Source organism: Phyllostomus discolor, chromosome 3 (assembly GCF_004126475.2).
Source record: "Phyllostomus discolor isolate MPI-MPIP mPhyDis1 chromosome 3, mPhyDis1.pri.v3, whole genome shotgun sequence".
In the NCBI taxonomy this organism is placed as follows: domain Eukaryota; kingdom Metazoa; phylum Chordata; class Mammalia; order Chiroptera; family Phyllostomidae; genus Phyllostomus; species Phyllostomus discolor.
In genome coordinates this window covers 98,975,660-98,994,335 of record NC_040905.2, presented here as the reverse complement: position 1 = coordinate 98,994,335, position 18,676 = coordinate 98,975,660, and the positions used below count along the sequence as shown (strand labels likewise).

Here is an 18,676-nt window from a genome sequence, read left to right as displayed (position 1 = left end):
TTCTCTATAAAAATCCGGTGAAACAGATGTAGGGCGCGACTCTCGGTTGTGGCTCTTAGGAGCTGAGTGCCTCTGGCACGTTTGGAAGAGTCCGCCCCTGCGCAGGTAACTAATTGGCCTTATAAATAAATTTCTACAAAATAACTGTCCTCTGGTCTCCATGTGAAATGTCTCGCTGCAAGAGAATATAACAAAGCCAACCTGCTTCTCTGGGAGCAATTTCTGTGTTTTCGGTGATCAGGAAAACAGCACACTGGTGCACCCACACTGCTGTGTTCAGACCCGCTCATCAGGATCTGCTCAGGGACAGTTTGTGCGGCTGCCTGACAAACTGCAAACCTTAGAGATTAGGGAACATCTCCTTCAGGAGTTGGCCTCTGATCTGACTCCATGATTTCACCCTTGATTCATTTTGTTTTCAGCTTGCAGTATCTTCTGGAGAGAGTTCTGTGTGCTAGCAAAAGCATACGGGCTGTGTGATTTGGGATCTTTGGGTGAGGGTCCTCATCAGTATGACTCTAGTCTTAAGAGGCTGACAGAATTGAAAATAGTGTATGAAACATGCTGGCACACAGTAGACACTTGTTTATTGCTCTCCCTATTTCTAAAGCAGTATTTCTTCAAACCATTCTAATATACAAAATGAAAAGAGGGGCAATACAGTGCTTCATGAGCTGAGCTCATAATCACCCATTTGACTAGCATCTCACAAAGCACTTATCTTGGACCTCAGAACTCTGGAACTAGCCAATTTCCGGAGAATGTGACTTGTTCACCATCAAAAACTAAATGAGGACTTAGGTTAACCCCAGACGTGGGTCCAAGTGCTCTGTGTTCTGTCATGCTGACCATCTAATTTTCACTCAGGAAATACTTCACTATATTGCTACACAGAAAGAAACTGAAAATGACTTCAGGGTATGAGCTTTATGCATAAAGGTCTTCAGCTTGAGATAAAATATGTGGGATGAAAACATCTCCATCTCCTTCTTTTACTTCCTGTCAGTTGTTTTTTTTTTTTTCCTGATTCTAAGCTAGTAAGACTTGACTCATGCTAGTTTGTTTTCAGTGCATGAGAAACTCCCTTCTGACCTAAGGGCAAAAGGACACTGCACCTAGAGGATTATCCTGTGCCCTTTTCAGTGGACCCATGGTTCCTACCAGGGAGGCCAGGCCAGCCAGACCCTTGCACTTTAATGATGTCAGTGATTCAGCTTCCTTTGATTCACAAGTTCACTGGTAATATTTGGGTACTCACTACACACCATCACACCTTGGACTTAAGGGCATTAACACTATGAATTTAGAGGTCCTGAGCCTCCAAGAAAACAGGCAAAGGAGCTTCCTCATAAACCCAGGCGGGTATATGCTGGAACACTCACTAAGAGTGAATTGTCTGTGGTCATTCAGATGCTCAGGTCAAGGAAGTCTTGGCCCCTCTTTGGAACTGGATGATTTGGTGGAATATGGCACTCTAACAACAGTTGAGAATAGGAGGCAACTCGGTAATTCCCTCATCCAACATCAACCCACTCACCTTGTAAAGGTCTCTTAAGACTTGGCGGTGGGGCAGGGGGCAGAATCAGGAAACAGAACCTCTGAAAGTTACATTTTAAAGTTGGAAAAGTGCAGAAGCGAGATGTAGGCTTAGAGGCCAATTCCTAAGTGAATAAAATGTTTAGTTCTTTTGAGGTTTGGAGCTTGGTTCATTTAAAAAAAAATGATGTGCCTCAAACATTAGAAAAACATTTGCAGAGGAACTGCCTGCATTAATAGAATGGTTTTCATCTCTGGCTAGCTAATTGGGTGTTCTAGGGTAACAGTGACATGTAGTGTTGACCTGGCTGCAGAGAACCCATTTATCGATCATTCACCTGATTGGAACAATTATTTTAAACAGTTTCTTGTTACTGCTCAGTTTATTGAACACTGACTCCCAAGACTAAGAGTGATGGGAACCTTTTTAATGAGCAGCGTGTTTGCTAGTGAACTACTCCTTATGTAACTATTTCTCCACAAAAGTTCCTCAGGAAGCTCTACCAGATCCTCTGGGTGTATGCTCCTTTACTGTCCAGAGACTATAAACTAGATAAAGTTAAATACATGTTGAGACAATTAAGTTCTTCTGCAAAATACTTACATTCCACATGCATATACCATAACTTACATTTATCAGACACCATTTTGGAAGAAATTCACTTTATTCTAATTGATTCACAAACAGTAACATCACAAAAGTTGGTTTTAGGAGGCCACGCAAATATTTGCCCAGCCCCAGACTCAATACCACCTCAGGGAGCTTCTATATAGTAAGAACACTCTTCCACTGCAATTCTGAGGCAAGGAAACTATTAATGATAGGAGAGGTTTAACTGGTACACTTATACTTTCACTATCAATTATATCTTTATACTAAATTAACTTGGGTCATGAGAGATGATTTTCCATTTCTTCAATATGAACTCGATTAGGCTAATCCTGCAAACAAAAAAAAAGTACATTAGAAGAGCACTTGCTGTACATTCTTAACAGAAGCCCTCCCCAAAACCCAGGTTTCTTTCGTAAGTTACTGAAGGTATCCTGAAACCAACAAAACCTCAACTCTGCATTCACAACTGAGGAGACAGGGCACCTGTGCTTCTGGGGACAGAGTCCTGAAGCAGACATTTAGCCACTGTGATGCTAGATGTAGCTTCTCCAGAGAATTCTGATAAAAGTGGACACACAGTCTCTTCCTACTTCCATAGTTCAACCACCTGAAAGGGGTAACTTCTCCCTTATGCCCTACCAAAATGAAGGTGGGAAAATGAAAATAGCATTTTAATAGATAGTGAATTCTTAGGTTGATAGAAGGAAATTAAATGACAACCAGATGACATTCCAGAAAGCCTAAATCTCAGCTCCACTGAATGATTTAATAAGCTTATCTCTCTCAGATGAGGCATGTAGAATGGCAATATCAGAGTCTTTATGTGCATTCCTGGGACTCTGGTGAAATAGAATTTTGTATTCATAGCCTTAAGTTGAGATCACTCACATGCAATTAACCACAGTAAGATCTGACGCACTAATCTATACTTGTTTAAGGAAGAATCAGATTCAAAACATAACTGGTAAAAGATTAAGATAATGACTGGAAATGACCTCTGGACCAGCTCCTAGTTAGAAGTTAGCTCATTTTTAGAGTAATTTTAACAAAATCTTCTCTAATTTGTTGGTTTAATTTATTAAACACCGATTCCCTAAGTTTCACAGGGTCCAGGAGCACCACCACTGAACAAATCGAGCACATGCCAAGTTCAATCATGGAATGATGTATCACCTACCATTTGCAAATCTGCACTGTTTCAGCACCTCGCTGAAACCCTCACAAAGCTTAAGGTCACTCTGGTTCTGTGCACACTCCAAAAACTGTTTCATCTCATAGTGGCATGGACCAAACTGCTGCTGCTGGTATTCCGGCTGAGTTCCCTGAGGCTCCTGCAAAGACATAACATTCAGGAAGGTTTAGGAAGGAAATCAGATTCACAATTGAACAAGAGCAGCATCCACTGTCTTTGAGGTTAACTGGGCAAACAGAACTAACCTAGTGGCAAACTGAAGATTCCATCTAATAACATGGAAAGTAAAATATTTTCAAGGCAGAAAATGAACTTTAGCAGAATTCCAGTTGTAATCACAAAGACTCAAGAATAAAGGTACAAATAAAGTGAAATGGCTACCTGAACATTTAATGACCAGTGGTTTAGTGAAGTTTCATGGAGTAAATAAATGGGACTATTATAAAGTAAAATAAAACAGTATACACCCATGCTCTTCAGGCAAAATTCACATACCTCAGGAGGGGCAGATAAAAGAGATCAGAGAGCAGATAGCTATTCAAGAGATTTTAAAAAATACTTAACTAAGATTGAGACTGAATTAGTTAAGGGTAACCAAGACAAAAATATTTAAAATAAGGAAAAATGGCTGCTTTACACTGAATCAGGTCAAACTACTACAATTCTACTCCTTGGGAAGAAATACAATTTGTATAGTACTTGCTGATGCTGGCCTAAGGCACTAATTCAGCTGCCAAATGTGGCTTTTGATAAAACATTTTTTTGTTAGCAGCACTGTGGATAAACAGTTCTTACACATAAGAAACGTACCAAAAAACTAGGTTTTCTCATAAATTATACCACTGAAGGGTAACACTGCCCAAAATCTTACCTGGTAAGTGATGTCAGGCCTTGAGGTCTCAGCATTGCTTCCTCCACTGAAGCCCCCAGTAATGGCATGACCTATCGTGTGGCCGACAGCAGAGCCCACAGCCACACCAGCTGCTGTGGTTGCCATCTGGGCCATGAGACCTGGCTGCCTGGGGGCGGCAGCAGGTGAGCCCACAGCAGATGGTGGAGCTGGCGCTGGTGGCTGAGCTGCTGGAGCTGGCCTGGGTGCAGCTCTCATCTGAGGTGCCCGGCTGCAAAAAAACAAAAAATATGCAGTTTTTACTTCCAACCAGGTTTGGAAATTGTCAACTTAAAAAAAAACTTGTGCATTAAAGTAAGTATCAAGATTTTCATTTTAAATTATTAAACATAAATACTATATACATTCACAAAAAAAACTTCACAGAACACAATTTCCTAAATTATTTCATTACATTTTTTCTCTTTAACCTTTGGTTAAGGTTGTAATCACCAGCTATAAACTATTTTCTTTCTGCTTTTTGGCAACCATCTCCATGTAGTCACATAGCCCACAGTATCTTTAAATAAGTTATCTCAATACTTCATAAAAATTAGAAAATATTACAAGTTTAAAATATCCTCACAGAATTCATCACGTGTTAGAAAACAAAAATATCAAGAGAAGAAGAGCCTGTTGTGGGATGTTGTAATTTAAGGATTGCCAAGGGAGGTAGTCATCTGGGGGAATAATCTAATTTAATTCCGACTAGAACACTGAAGCCCACTGACTGGAAGTGACTTGCCTGAACTGTTATACCAAAATTAATTTCAACTATTTCTCACCTGTAGGACGTTTGGACACTTCCAATAATTTAACTTATATGTCCCAGGCTGCTTTAAAAATCTTCACATATATTATACTCTCTCTACCCATTTTTAGATTGTTTCCTTGGGTGTTCTTCCCCCAAATAAGGCCAGGTCAAAAGTTTATGATTTCACTTCATAAAAATGTGGTTACTTGTCCTTTGGATAGAAGTTTCTTTTCCTAAGTGAACTGCTCCCCTACACTCCTAGCACACTGTATGATTGTAATCCAGTGAAGCAAGATGGAACTGTGATAAATGTCCTAAATTAGTCACTGGAAGCCAGGGTCTGAGACCTGGCTTGCCTACTTACTGGAGGTATGACCTTGGAAAAGTCATTTATTCTGTTTCCTAATTTCCTTGAAGTAGAAATAACATCGATCTCTAGAGTTAACCATGAGGTGTCATTGGCAGTACATATTTCAGCTATGTTATTAACTAGAAAATGTCATGTAAACGTTGAGGGCCTTAATGACTGCGTCCCCAATTAGGCTGAGACCCTAAATCGCTCACTGCTTAAGACAGGTGCTCAAAGACTATTCATTGAATTGAAACTCGATCACTTTCCCGATTATATTATCTTTCTTCTACATTTTTTTTTGCCTCTGACATTTCAGCCTGTTGACACTTACAAATGTCCATTTCTTTTTACAACTTCTGTTTTCAATTAAAACGAGTTATCAGGTGTTTTAAACACTTCACGAGCATTTGCCACTAACAGAAAATCTAGCCAAAGCCTATTTACTGCCAGCTTGCGACGGGCGGGTTCGGGCCCACCCAGCAGCAGCCTTCGCTAGCCTCCGCCTGCCCCGCCAAGGCCTAGCGCTGCCTGCCTCTGCGTCACAGCGTCCGCAGGGCCCAAAACCCCACAGTGGCCTCACCTGGCCGGAGGGGCCACGCGGGAAGTGCGACTTCGGCTTCCACGCGGCATCGCTACTGCGCTGCGGCTCGGCGTCTACAAGTGCGAAACTCGAAACTCGGAGAAGACCCCGGTGCCTTCTGGAGCCCAAGAACGGAAAACAGGAGGCGGGCTGTCCGCGCGCAACCAATCATCAAACAGGCAGAGCTCTTCCGTTGCCGACGTCTCTGTCGGTCCTGAAGGTCACTGGAAGAACAGGAGGATGCGTGGCGTCTCCGTTGCACGCGGTGGCGTCAGGAGCTGGACGCCGGGACTGATTAGAAAACCGGAAGTGCCTGTGACTGCTGGGTTAACCTTCTGTCCCAGCCTAGCCTGAGTCAGAAGGGCTGGCACGTTTGCTTCTAGCATAAGGACCATTGCTGCTTCCTTCAAACATTTGTTTTATTAACGTGGTACGTCAAATCCAACCTTGAGAGATCTCTGTCGGGACTATCACTGGACCTTGGGCGAATTACTTAACCTTTCTTAGCATGATTCGGATAATATTTTTTGAGGCACAGTGGGGCCGTAATATGAAGTGAAGGAAGTTGAACTTTAGGCAGGAATCGACAGTACAGAGTGCATTTCTTTTGTCTGTGGATCCAGTCAACAAAAGCTAGCTTCAGACTGTAATAGTGCCTTACATTATGTATACTATACACTTTCAACCCCTGTTTCGTGTTTTGCAATTTGTGGCCGTAATTGGGATAGTATTCACTGGTAAACATGTTCTGATCAAATGCCAGCTAGCTCAGTTTGATAGGGCACTCAAAACTTGGAAGATTTTAGCTTAAGGTAAAAAGCTGTTAAGTCTAGCAAGTAATGTGTATGTTAAGCTTTTGTTTCAGAAACTACAGTTAAAGCCCACCCTGGCTCCTGGGAAAAGCAGCTGACCTCCTGGGGCATTGGCTAGATAGAGATTACTGCCTGGGGACATGTTGGAGGCATCTGGACCTTTTGTGTGACCAACCCCCACCCCTTGGGAACAGCTAACTGCCCACGACAGGAATGTTGCAGCTTCTGAATTTCAAAGCCCTCACCGCACCTTGTTTGTCCTCCCCCACCCCCTTATAAAAGATCTGGCCAGGAAAGAGAATGGAAGATGGTTTGTTAGGTTATGAACCTACCATCTGCTTGGATTGCCGGCCATCTAAATAAAGTGCTCATAAAAGATTCAATCCCTGTCATTGCTTATTGGATTTGGTAATGACAGGCAGCTCAAGCGCTGGTGTCTTTTCCGGTTACAAGTTTAGGGAGGGAGGCACAAACACCTATATAACTCAGGTGTTGGTGACATGAAGTAAAAGCAGGGTAAGAGAGATTTATGTTGAAGAGGACTGAATTCTTTGAAGACTGCAATATTTGAACAGAGTCCTTGAAGTGGGGGAGCAAGCCATGTGTTTATGAAGGGTAAGAGCATTCCAGGCAGAGGGAAGAGCAATTGCACAGGTCCCAAGGGTCTGTGCTTTAGTAGTAGTTGATGTGAAATGCTTTTAACAATAACAGTTTAGAGCCTCTGCAGTAGGGGGAAAGCGGACTAGTGACATTTCATGGGAAGGTCTTTGGAGCTGGGATGGGATTTGTGGAGAAAACTGAGGTGGAATCTCCGTTTCTACTGGATGTCCACCAGAAATTTCCCCTTTTACTGGAGGTAATGGAGTTTAACACAACCTTTCCAGCAATAGCAGGATGTTTGTGGAACCAAGGGGTACATGCAAAACCTTTTCATGAAAAAGTTCTATTTTCATAGGACTTCCTAAAGAAATTAAAGCTTTCTAAATGGCAAGACTTTGTAGTTGCCTTTGGATAATTCATATGCAGAGACAGAGAAAAGGAACTTAATAAAGGACGCCCTGGCACAAGAACTTACAGGGAGAACTTTGGGTAATTAAGACAGACAGGCAATTTTAATATCTTGACTAAGCATTAATTCAAATTGAAGAGAGAATATTAAATGTTTGTACAAGGTTATTTTATGATAGTAGAAAACTGGAAACAGCCCAGGCTGGCGGAGCTCAGTGGGTTGAGCGCGGGCTGCAAACCAAAGTGTCTCAGGTTCGATTCCCAGTCAGGGTACATGCCTAGGTTGCAGGCCATGACCCCCAACAACCGCACATTTATGTTTCTCTCTCTCTCTCTCTAGCTCCCTCCCTTCCCTCTCTAAAAATAAATAAAATCTAAAAAAAAAAAAACTGGAAACAACCTAATAATCCTGTTAGAATTATGGATACAAAAATCATGGCACAGCCCTGGCTGGTGTGGCTCAGTGGATTGAGTGCTGACCTGCAGACCAATGGGTTTGATTCCCAGTCAGAGCACATGCCTGGGTGGCAGGCCAGGTCCCCAGTAGGAGGTGTGTGAGAGGCAACCACACACTGATGTTTCTCTCCCTCTCTCCCTCCCTTCCCCTCTCTAAAAATAAAAATCTTAAAAAATTATGGCATTCACACAATATAAAAAATAATAAAGAAGCTTCTCTATTGATATGATTTCCAAGATAAACTACCAAGGGGAAAAAAAAAGCAAGGGGCAGGATTAAGTATAGTATAGTTTGTGTAAAATGGAAAAGACCATATTGCATATGCATAAAATGTCTGCAGCTGTTAATGCTGCTTGCCTTCAGGCAATAGGACTGGGTATCTGTGGCACAGGTGTAGAACTTTTACTGTTAACATTTTCTATCCTTTGGGTTTCTGTTTGAATAAAGGGAATAATTAATGTATTCCCTCTATTCAAAAAACAAAAACCTGCCAGAAGTTAATTAAAGCTAGTTTAAAAAAGCAGAAATTGAAAATAAATACTGGAATTCTGCCACATATCACTTGTAGTTTGCTGGAGAGATGTGGTCAAGTACAGTCTTTAGTAAAGTTTATGTAACAACTTCTTATTTCATAGTGATTTCAATCAGTCTCAGCAAATTCTTTTATGGTGACCATAATTTGAACAAAGAACTCTTATAGACATTACAGATATTTGACAGACATTTGGCTGAATGGACTCAATGATTGCAGCAAAAATTCTACTCAAATTAAGCAGTAGATAACATAAGTTTTGAAATTGTGCATTCCCTCCCCTGTAAAATGAAATAAAATAGTGAAAACTCTGTTCCAGAAATTTCATGTCTAGGAATGTAAGAAACAGCAGTAAAAAAAAGAAAGAAAAATAGTCATATGTGAAAAGAAATTAGTTATAAGGACATTTAACAAAATATGTAAAATAGGAAAAACCTGTAAACAACTTAAGTGTCCTATAATATAGAATTAAATAAATTATACATATATGTAAGGTGCTATGCAGCCATTTCAAATGTTGTGAAAGAATATTTGACATGAAAGGTATCTTCACAATATGTTAAGTGAAAGCAGTTTACAAAATAGTATACATAGTATATTTATATTTTGAGAAAATTTATATATTTTAAATAACTGGCATTATATACAACCAAGGAGTGACATTATCCATTGGGTAGTGATTTCTTCCTGTATTTTTGTCCATATTTTCCAATTTTTCTTCAATGAATATATCTATATTAAACATACCATGGTGGCTTAAAATATCCACAAATTGATTATTTCTTTCAAAAGGTGGAGACTGCTGTGTCTGGTGTGGCTGAGTGGATTGAGCACTGGCCTGCAAACCAAAGGTTTTCTAGTTCCATTCCCAGTCAGGGCACATGCCTGGGTTGACAGCCAGGTCCCCAGTAGGGGGTGCTTGAGAGGCAAGCACACATTGATGTTTTTCTCTCCCTCTTTCTCTCTCCCTTCCCCTCTGTTTAAAAATAAAATCAAATCCTTTTTTAAAAAGGTGGAGCCTGACTCCTTTCTGAGGGGAACTTCAGCCCTCAAGATTCCCAGGGGCTGCCGCAGATGGAAATAGAGTCATCCTGGATGCAGTCTTGTTGCTCCTGCTGGAAAAGGGGTGGTGATTGCCTCTAGTGGAGAATGCCCCAGACCTTCTCTTACACAGCTTTTATTAGGGTTGGGAAGTGCAGAGGGATACAGCATAGTGCATAGCTTATCAATCAGTGTCTAACAGGCTATAGTCATAAAAAACTAACACTATCTATAGATAACAACTAGAGAAACACAGAAATCTTTTCAGGTTGGGGTTTGTGAGACATGCAGGTGCTAGATAGCTGTATAGGCGTGTATCATGAAGTAGGGAGTTTCACTCCTTATGCCTTGAACTCAAGCATCCAGGTTATAGTAACAGGGCTTATCACTGCATAGAACCTGCTTCAGAGGACAAAAATGTACATTTCTGGCCCGATTCCCATGGGACCCTCAGTGTTAGAATTGAGTCATGCCTGCCACCTGCATTATGACCTGGTTTTCCAGGGAGACTTACCAGCCCCTTTCAGAGCTTGCTTTCCAGGGGCTACAATCCCCGAAACCACACAGAGCGGTCCCCAACACCTTTCTCCTTAAGTGTGAGCTGGATTTAGTGACTCACTTTGAATGGATAGAAAAAAGCAAAAGTGGCTCTGGCTGGTGTGGCTCAGGAGATTGAGTGCTGGCCTGTAAACTAAAGGATTGCCAGTTCAATTCTCACTCAGGGGCCATGCCTGGGTTGCAGGCCGGGTTCCCAGTTGGTTGTATCTCTTGCACGATGTTTCTCTCCCCTTCCTTCTCCCTCCCTTCCTGTCTTTCTAAAATAAATAAAATCTTTAAAAAAAAGCAAAAGTGATGGTATGCAACTTTGGAGACTAGGTCTTAAAAGATATTGTGGCTTCCTCTGTTCACTCAGATCACTTAACTCTGGGGAAAGCCAGCTGTCACATGTGAGGACACTCAAGCAGCCTATGGAGTCTCATGTAGCTAGGAAGTGAGACCTTCTGCCAACAACCACGTGAGTAAGCAAACTTGGAAGCAGCCTTCTGATGACTGGTCTCAGTTTGACTGCAACCTCATGGCTGAGTTAGGACCACCCAATTAAGCTACTTTGAATCCTTGTCCCACAGAAACTGCGTTAATTATTCTTTCTTTTAAGCCAGTAGGTTTTGGAATAATTTATTACACAGCAATAAATAACTAACTCACAATTTCTAGTTACCATATTTAAATTGTAAACATTATAGTATCTAAAAATGAGAAAAATTGATAGGCTGGCCAAAAAGTTTGTTTTTTTCCATCAGATGGCTCTAGTAGCACTTAGTTGTCTTTAACTTCATTTGAAACAATTGTTAGGTTGGATTGTGACAGCTTTCATATCAGAATGCATTAAAAAAAACCAAATTGGTGACTTTTTGTGTAGCCATTTTAATATTAAAAATAGAATAAGCAACATTTTTGGTGTATTATGCTTTATTATTTCAAAAAAGGTAAAAGTGCAACTGAAATGCAAAGAAAGATTTGTGCAATGTATGGAGAAGGTGCTGTGACTTATTGAAATGTGTCAAAAGTGGTTTGCAAAGTTTTGTGCTGGAGCTTTCTTGCTGGACGATGTTCCACAGTCAAGTAGACCAGTCAAAGTTGATAGTGATCAAATTGAGACATTAATTGAGAACAGTCAATGTCATACCATGTGGGAGAGATGGCTGACATACTAAAAATACCCAAATCAATCAAGTTATTGGAGAAAATGAAAAACATGTCTTTATGGAGAAAGCTAAATAGACTTTTTGGCCAACCCAATAGAACACATTAGGGTTGCTTTAACATGGCTTATGTCTGTCTGGGTGTGCTACACAGCAGGAATTGTATAGGAACTGAGAATGTTTGAAATATTATACTCTAAAGGTAGATTTTTTTAAATAACTAAGACATACTTATATACAGTGCCTTGCACATATCAGACAAAAAGAATGAATGCATTTTTTAACTGTTCACCTAAAAATACAAAATACTATATGAAAAAGTAGTTAAATGGTGCTTACATGAAGTACTATAGAATTTGAAAGGAATGGACTTTCAATGTGGTGAAAACTTCAGGAAAAAAGCGCCATTTAAATAAATATAGGTGAAATTAGTTTCAGGATTAAAATTGTAAAGGGGGAAGGGCATGCTAAATAGGACAGCACAGATTTAAATGAAAAAATCAGAATTATGGTGAGGACGGATATGTTAAGGGTCAGTGTTTTTGGAAATTGTGGATCAAATTTTAAGAAATTCCAGCACAATGTGAGAATCTAGGCCTTTTATCCTGTTAGGTTGATGATTTTATATGATTAAAACGGTCTTCAGGTAGATCCAAGTTTAAGCAACTTGCCCGTCAGTAGTTTACTCCAAAGCCAGGATTCCTACCATACCGTACTGCCTGATGTTGGAGATGTTTTAAAAGAATTAATGTAGTGAATGAAATAATGTAAGGCTGTGCCCACAGAGAAAGGAAGAGGGATTGTGTTCTGTAAACTTAAAAATAATTACCACTTACTGTGCACCTATTATGTGTCAGACCCTCAACTCTGTTGGATGTTTCCTATATTTTATCTATAATCCAGTTTGGCAAGGTAATCCAATATTACTCCCATTTTACAAATGAGAAACCTGAAGTTTGGTGAAACTTGAAAGGAGTTGCCACTCAGAAGTTTGCTGACCACCAGTGCGGTGGTCAGTCATAGTTGGGATTAATACTAAGGTTGCTCCTGCCATTTCACACTATTCTCTCCTCTCCAAGGACTCAAAACTGGGTGCAGAGGCCTGACTGTAGGCGGACTGAAGATAAAAGGAAAGCTACCCTGCTATATTCTGCATAATTTTAAAACTAAAACTCAGCTCTTATCCTTGGAGTTGGAATTTGTGGGTGGTTCTGAACCACAGAAGATTGTATGCAGTTGAGGAAAATTGTGATGCAAAAGTATGTTATATCCATCTTCTTTCTAACCAGCTGTGTGATCTCTGGAAAGTTGTGAGAACTTCTGATCCTCAAGAATCCTCTCTATAGCCGTGGCTGATGTGGCTCAGTGCATTGAGTGCCGGCCTTCCAACCAAAGTGTCACTGGTTTGATTCCCAGTCAGGTCACATACCTGGGGTGCAGGCCAGGTCCCCAGTAGGGGGCGCTGGAGAGGCAACCACACTGATGTTTCCTTCTCTCCTTCCCTTCCCCTCTCTAAAATAAGTAAAATCTTTTAAAAAAGATTCCTCTCTATAAAATAAAATGGAAATAACAGCGTCTACCTCAAAGGATTGTTGTGGGATCTGCAGTGCAGAGAACCTAGCAACTAAGTTCAACAGACACTATTACAATTGAAAATACTCTTTTCTTGGAAAACAAATATTAGACATGCACAGTAGCCTTTGATACTTGAGTTGAAATCTTGCACAAATGCCTATCTTTGTTCTCCTCCCACCTTTCATGTTTGTGATCTTTTCTTTACACAGAACGCAAATATTTTTAGACGTGAAACGAGTTGCCATAGCAACCAACCCCCTCCCCAAGAGTTAAAATGCCACTCTTGCTGCTGCTCTTTTAATTAAAAACCCTAAAAAGGCATACCCACTTGGATGTCACTTAATTAACTACCAGTAAGGAAAAGATACTGAAGCATTAAACTTAAGCGATGTCGGAAACAAATCTGTTGACCAACATGGATTCTCTCTCCCGCTTAGGACCACAGTTACAGCTGGAGTCAGAGAAAATACTTTTATCAGGTCTTTCGGTATCCTGCAGAAAATCAGACAAAAAACAAAAATCAATTATTTTCTTTAGCCCGAGTATCAGCACTGGAAATAAATCCCTCATTTGTTAACCCCTCACTTAATTTTTTAAAAAGATGTTTTCTACGTTTCCTAACCTCTTCCACCAGTCCAACTGCAGTCAGAAGATAACCTGAGGGCTAAAGGGGGCCACCTAACACTCGCTAACGCGGGACCGCCTCAGAAAGGGGAGACTACGCCCGGGTCGAGTCGCCCGGGTCGAGTCGTAGGGGACCAACTGACTTGGCCCGCGTGCGCGCTAACGGGACTTCCCTGGACCCTGATCAGTCGCAGCCACTACGCACAGGTGAGGCGAGTCCGCGGCCGGGGCAGCAGCTTGCACTGGCGACGCTTGCGCTGGCCGTTGAGGATCTTCTGTGTGACTTTGCGCTCGTGGCCACCAGGCACTGGCCAATTAGTGCGCAGCTCCCGCTCGCGCCGCGTCCGACCCTTGGAGTGCCCGGCCCCACTAGCCGGGAAGTCGCGCAGGTAGTAGTAATCAAGGCAGTCGTAGAGCTCCTCCTCAGAATTCACCCGCGGCCTCACCACTGGCGGTGGCGGTGGCGGTGGCGGCGGCGCCTGAGTAGGGGGACTGGGATGGACTGGGTCCATCGCGCCGCCTGGCCGCGCGCAGGCGCGCCCCTTTGGAGGCCCCTCCCCAGCCGCGATTGGCTCCGCCTAAGAGGCGGAGCCTAGACGTGACCTCACAGAGCGCGGCTTGTGCGCTCTTCTGGATCTCTGCGCTCCAGTAGGGGAAACTCTCCCTGACCCTTTCCGGTTCCCAGGTCTGTGTACCATGACTCAAGAAGGGGTGGTTGGCAAAATCCGACTGAGCATTTCTTTTGTGTTGGTCAAAAAATGGTAAACTAACATGCAGACAGGAAAGGCTGCGTGGGGACACAGCAAGAATGTGGCCATCTGCAAGACAGGCCTCAGGAGAAGCAAACCCTGCTGACATCGTAGACTTCCAGCCTTTACAAGTGTGAGACAAATTTCTGTTGTTTAAGAAAAAAAAAGTAAACTATCCAAGTGTCCAAAGGGACTGCTTAAAGAAAATGTGGCCTACGTATTCCCCCGGAGGGAGCTTATCAGTAATAAACATTTTGTTAGGCTATTTGATGTCAGCAGAAAGCGCTCAATAATGATAAGTGAAAAACAATCTTCTGAAGAAATAAATGCCTCCAGTATCCCAAGAACGTATTTTTAAAACATCTGTCTATAAAAGACTGAAAGGAAATTCATCAAAATGCTAAAAGTATTTCTGACTGGGTAGGGTTATAAGTTCTTTTTCCTTTCCTCAAATCTATATTTTTGAAGAGTAAGAGTTAATTGTATTAAGAGAGTGATTAGAAGGAAAAGCACTCTGCCTGCTGCAAGGCCCAGAACCTGCACAATTTCGGGTTATCCTCAGGTGCCAACATCCCAGGTGTGCTAAGTTTGATGACTTGATCTGTTGGCAACTTGGAGTGAGGGCTGAGATTCCTGAGCTGCAGCGTTTCGGAGGGTGCTCCAGAAAGCATGAGAGGCTAGAGGACTCTAGTCAGGTGAACTGAGAACAGTAAATGCTGAGAGTTAGTTACTGGGAAGAAGGCCTTTGTTTTGTTTTGGTTTGGTTTAACTATGTGGACAAAAAAAGTACGAGGTTACTTTCCTGAATGGGCAGGTCATGGTGGATAGTCATGCTTACAACTTTTTAGTACAAAACTTATCTTTGTTTTAAAGAAGCCAGGTCCATTGTTTCTGTGCATTTGGATTAGTTAACATACCTTTGAAATAAATTGTAACCATCCTAAAGAGGGCACATGAGAAGCAAGAGAGCCTTGCTTCTCCCACCTCCATGTAATCTTCCTTAAATTCACTCCTTAATTTCAAATGCATAAAATAATCTGCAAAACTGTTATTCTCCAGAGCATTTAAAATCTTGCTCCCTGGCAGATGTCTGTTTGTCTCAAATAAACTCATATAAACATTCTTTACTGGTTTGGAATTTTCTTACATTGACAACTGCCACCAAATTATAGTCACCCCTTTGGGGATTTTCTTTTTAATAGATTAAAAATAATTCTCTAATTAAAAAAGAAAAGAACTTCCCAGGTATTTGATCTTGCTGAGTTTGTCTGTGACCAAGTTGCTGATTTGAGTTTTTCTTCTTCATTATGAAGCCTTATTCCTGGTGGGGCATGGCCTACATACCTCACTCTGAGGGCACTTTTGGTGGTACCTTAAAGGAACAAGTCTCAGGAGAATGTTTTTAATTAAACACCAGAGGGGATTTTCTCTTACACCCACATGTCTTACATCTGCTGCTGGGAAAAAGAGAAACTAATATTTATCCCTAAGTAACTCTCCCATACATTATCTCTTTTAAAAAAATCTCTTTAGAATTTGTCCTTATGGAAATATTCAGACATTCTCAAAGGTGAAAAGAACAGTGAACTCCCATATCCCATCACAAGGATTCAGCAGTTATGAAGATCCTGTCACATTTGCTTTATGTACCACATTCTGTTTTCCTCTGCTTCAGCATTTTAGATCAAATTGCAGACCTTATGTCATTTCACCCGTATTTGAGTATGTCTCAACATACAGCTCTAAAAACACTAGACATTTCTTATATAACTGCAATGCCATTTTAATACCCGATTAAAAAAATCAACTGTTCCTGTTATTATCTAACACCCAGCCCAAATCAAATTTGTCAAACAGTCATTGAAATACATACAAGTTAGAATGCTTACAAAATCTACACATGAAATTTGCTTGTATGGCTTTTAAGTCGCTGATGTCAGAGCAGTCCCCCTGCCTTTTTCAGTTTTCTGTCATTGCCTATTAGCAGAAACTGGGTCAATTTTCATGTAAAATGTGGATTGTTCTGCTTCCTGTGGTGTCATTTAACTTATTCCTTTCTCTCCCATATTTCCTGTAAATTGAAGTTTGATCTAGAAGCTTGTTTATACTCAGGTTCAGTTTTGGGGCCAAGAAAACTTCCTAGAAAGTGGTGAGTTTTGGCAGCACACCAGAAGACTTACAATGGCTCATTGTCCCAGTTTTAGTAATGCCTAATCATTGGACTCAGGTGGTGACAACATGTCCCTGTAATTGTAAAGTTTCACATTAAACTTTTTTCTTATGGTTTCATTTGTATTTCATTACTTTATGTGCTATTATATTCATTTGCTATTTTTTTGCCAGGGGTTGTAAAATAGTAGTTTTCTAATTCAATCATTCCTTTCACATTTATTAGCTAGAATTCTTTCCCTCATGAAATACATTTTGACAAGAAAAAGCAAGGCAAATGCTTAATTCTTTTCATTTAAAGATGGGTTTCCAGGGGTTCCAATGGACTTAACTTTTTTTCTTAAGAATCATTATGAACTCATGGACCTTTTAAAAACACAGTCCATGTGTTTCAATAAATTTCATTCATTTTTATTCTTTTTTAACTCTCCAATTTTTCCATTTTTGGCATGGGAGCTCCTTCATATGATTCTTCTGTACGTTTGGCATTAAGCTAGTAGTGTTGGAGAATGTATTCTGGTAAATTAAGATGTCCAGGCTCATCCTGTACATCTTATGCCCCAGATCTGGAATCAGCCATTTCTCCAAGGAGTCCTTGATCTTTTTAGTGTGGAAAATTGATTTAGAGACAACAATGTTAATGCTGAGTGTATTATGTTCCTTGCTCTTTACAAGAACCCTATGAGATAGTACTGTTCCAATTTTCTAGATGAGGAAAAGTTTCACAGCTTTCTCAAGGTTATATGACATAAAAAGCAGAGCTAGACTGAGTGAGATCTGACACCTAGGTAATGTTTCTTCCATTTTACTGTGCTTCTTGGTATGAACTCATTACTTTTCAGTTCATAGACAGATTGCTAAACATACCTGACATTCAGGCTTCTGAGGTGATATTTAAAAGCAGGTGCTGCTATCTGTCTTGCTTTCCTACCTGAAGACTCTAAGCTAATGCCAATGAGTCACTGTAATAAGATTTTTAAAAAATTTTATTATATTTTTTATTTTAAATTATATTTTTTGATCATTACAGTTGTCCCAATTTTCCCCCTCTGCCCTCACAGCAAGCACTTGCCCACTCCCTCAGGCAATCCCCACTCCTTTGTTTGTGTCCATGGGTCATGTGTATAAGTGCTTTGGCTACTACTTTTCCTGTACTGTGCTTTACATCCCCATGGCTATTCTGTGACAACCAATTTGTGCTTCTTTTTTTTTAAAGATTTTATTTATTTTTAGAGAGGGAAGGGAGGGAGAAAGAAAGAGAGAGAGAGAGAGAAACGTCAATATGCAGTTGCTGGGGGTCATGGCCTGCAACCCAGGCATGTGCCCTGACTGGGAATCGAACCTGTGGTGCTTTGGTTCACAGCCCCACTCAATCCACTGAGCTACGCCAGCCAGGGTGAAATTTGTGCTTCTTAAAAAAAAAGATTTTATTTATTTTTAGAGAGAGGGGAAGGAAGGGAGAAAGAGAGGGAGAGAAACATCAACATGTGGTTGCCCCTCATGCACTCCCTACTGGGGACCTGGCTCGCAACCCAGGCATGTGCCCTGACTAGGAATAGAATCTTCCACCCTTTGGTTTGCAGGCCCGCACTCAGTCCACTGAGCCACACCAGCCAGGGCCCAATTTGTACTTCTTACTCCCCTCACCTCTTCACCTATCCCCCCATGCCCCCTTGCATTTAGCGACCATCAAAATGCTCTCTGTATCCATGATTCTGTCTGTTCTTGTTTGCTAAGTTTTTCAATTGTCAGTAGGTATGTTTTTATTGCCATTTTATTGTTCATAGTTTTGATCTTTTTCTTAAAGTCCCTTTATCATTTTATATAATAGTGGTTTGTTGATGATGAACTCCTTTAGTTTTTGTTGTCTGGGAAGCTCTTTATCTGCCATTTGATAACTGGAAGTCCACTGTAATAAGATTTTTAAGATGGACTTTGCATTTTGTTTCGTGGTTTCTTAACTCTAGAATCAGGATAAACAAATAGCAATCATTCTTCAGAAGTAGACTTTAACTCTTTGTATTAGCATAGCTACACACAGATTATAAAGTTCTGTCTTATTACTTTCTTAATGAATCATTGCAACTAAC

At 40.9% G+C, this 18,676-nt stretch overlaps 2 protein-coding genes across 2 annotated transcripts; both read right to left on the bottom strand.

Annotated features, from left to right (window-relative positions):
* Positions 1-2,182: 2,182 nt before the first annotated feature.
* Positions 2,183-6,143, bottom strand: CHCHD2 (coiled-coil-helix-coiled-coil-helix domain containing 2). Its single transcript, XM_028527820.2, has 4 exons — positions 5,917-6,143; positions 4,213-4,462; positions 3,327-3,480; positions 2,183-2,478 (listed from the first exon to the last, which is right to left on the bottom strand). The coding sequence occupies exons 1-4, from the start codon at positions 5,964-5,966 to the stop codon at positions 2,468-2,470; spliced, it is 465 nt and encodes a 154-aa protein (XP_028383621.1). The 5' UTR covers positions 5,967-6,143; the 3' UTR covers positions 2,183-2,467.
* Positions 6,144-10,603: 4,460 nt separating this feature from the next.
* NUPR2 (nuclear protein 2, transcriptional regulator) lies at positions 10,604-14,294 on the bottom strand. Its single transcript, XM_028524593.2, has 2 exons — positions 13,874-14,294; positions 10,604-13,536 (listed from the first exon to the last, which is right to left on the bottom strand). Coding segments are annotated over exons 1-2 (309 nt in total). The 5' UTR covers positions 14,181-14,294; the 3' UTR covers positions 10,604-13,534.
* Between the last annotated feature and the right edge of the window lie 4,382 nt (positions 14,295-18,676).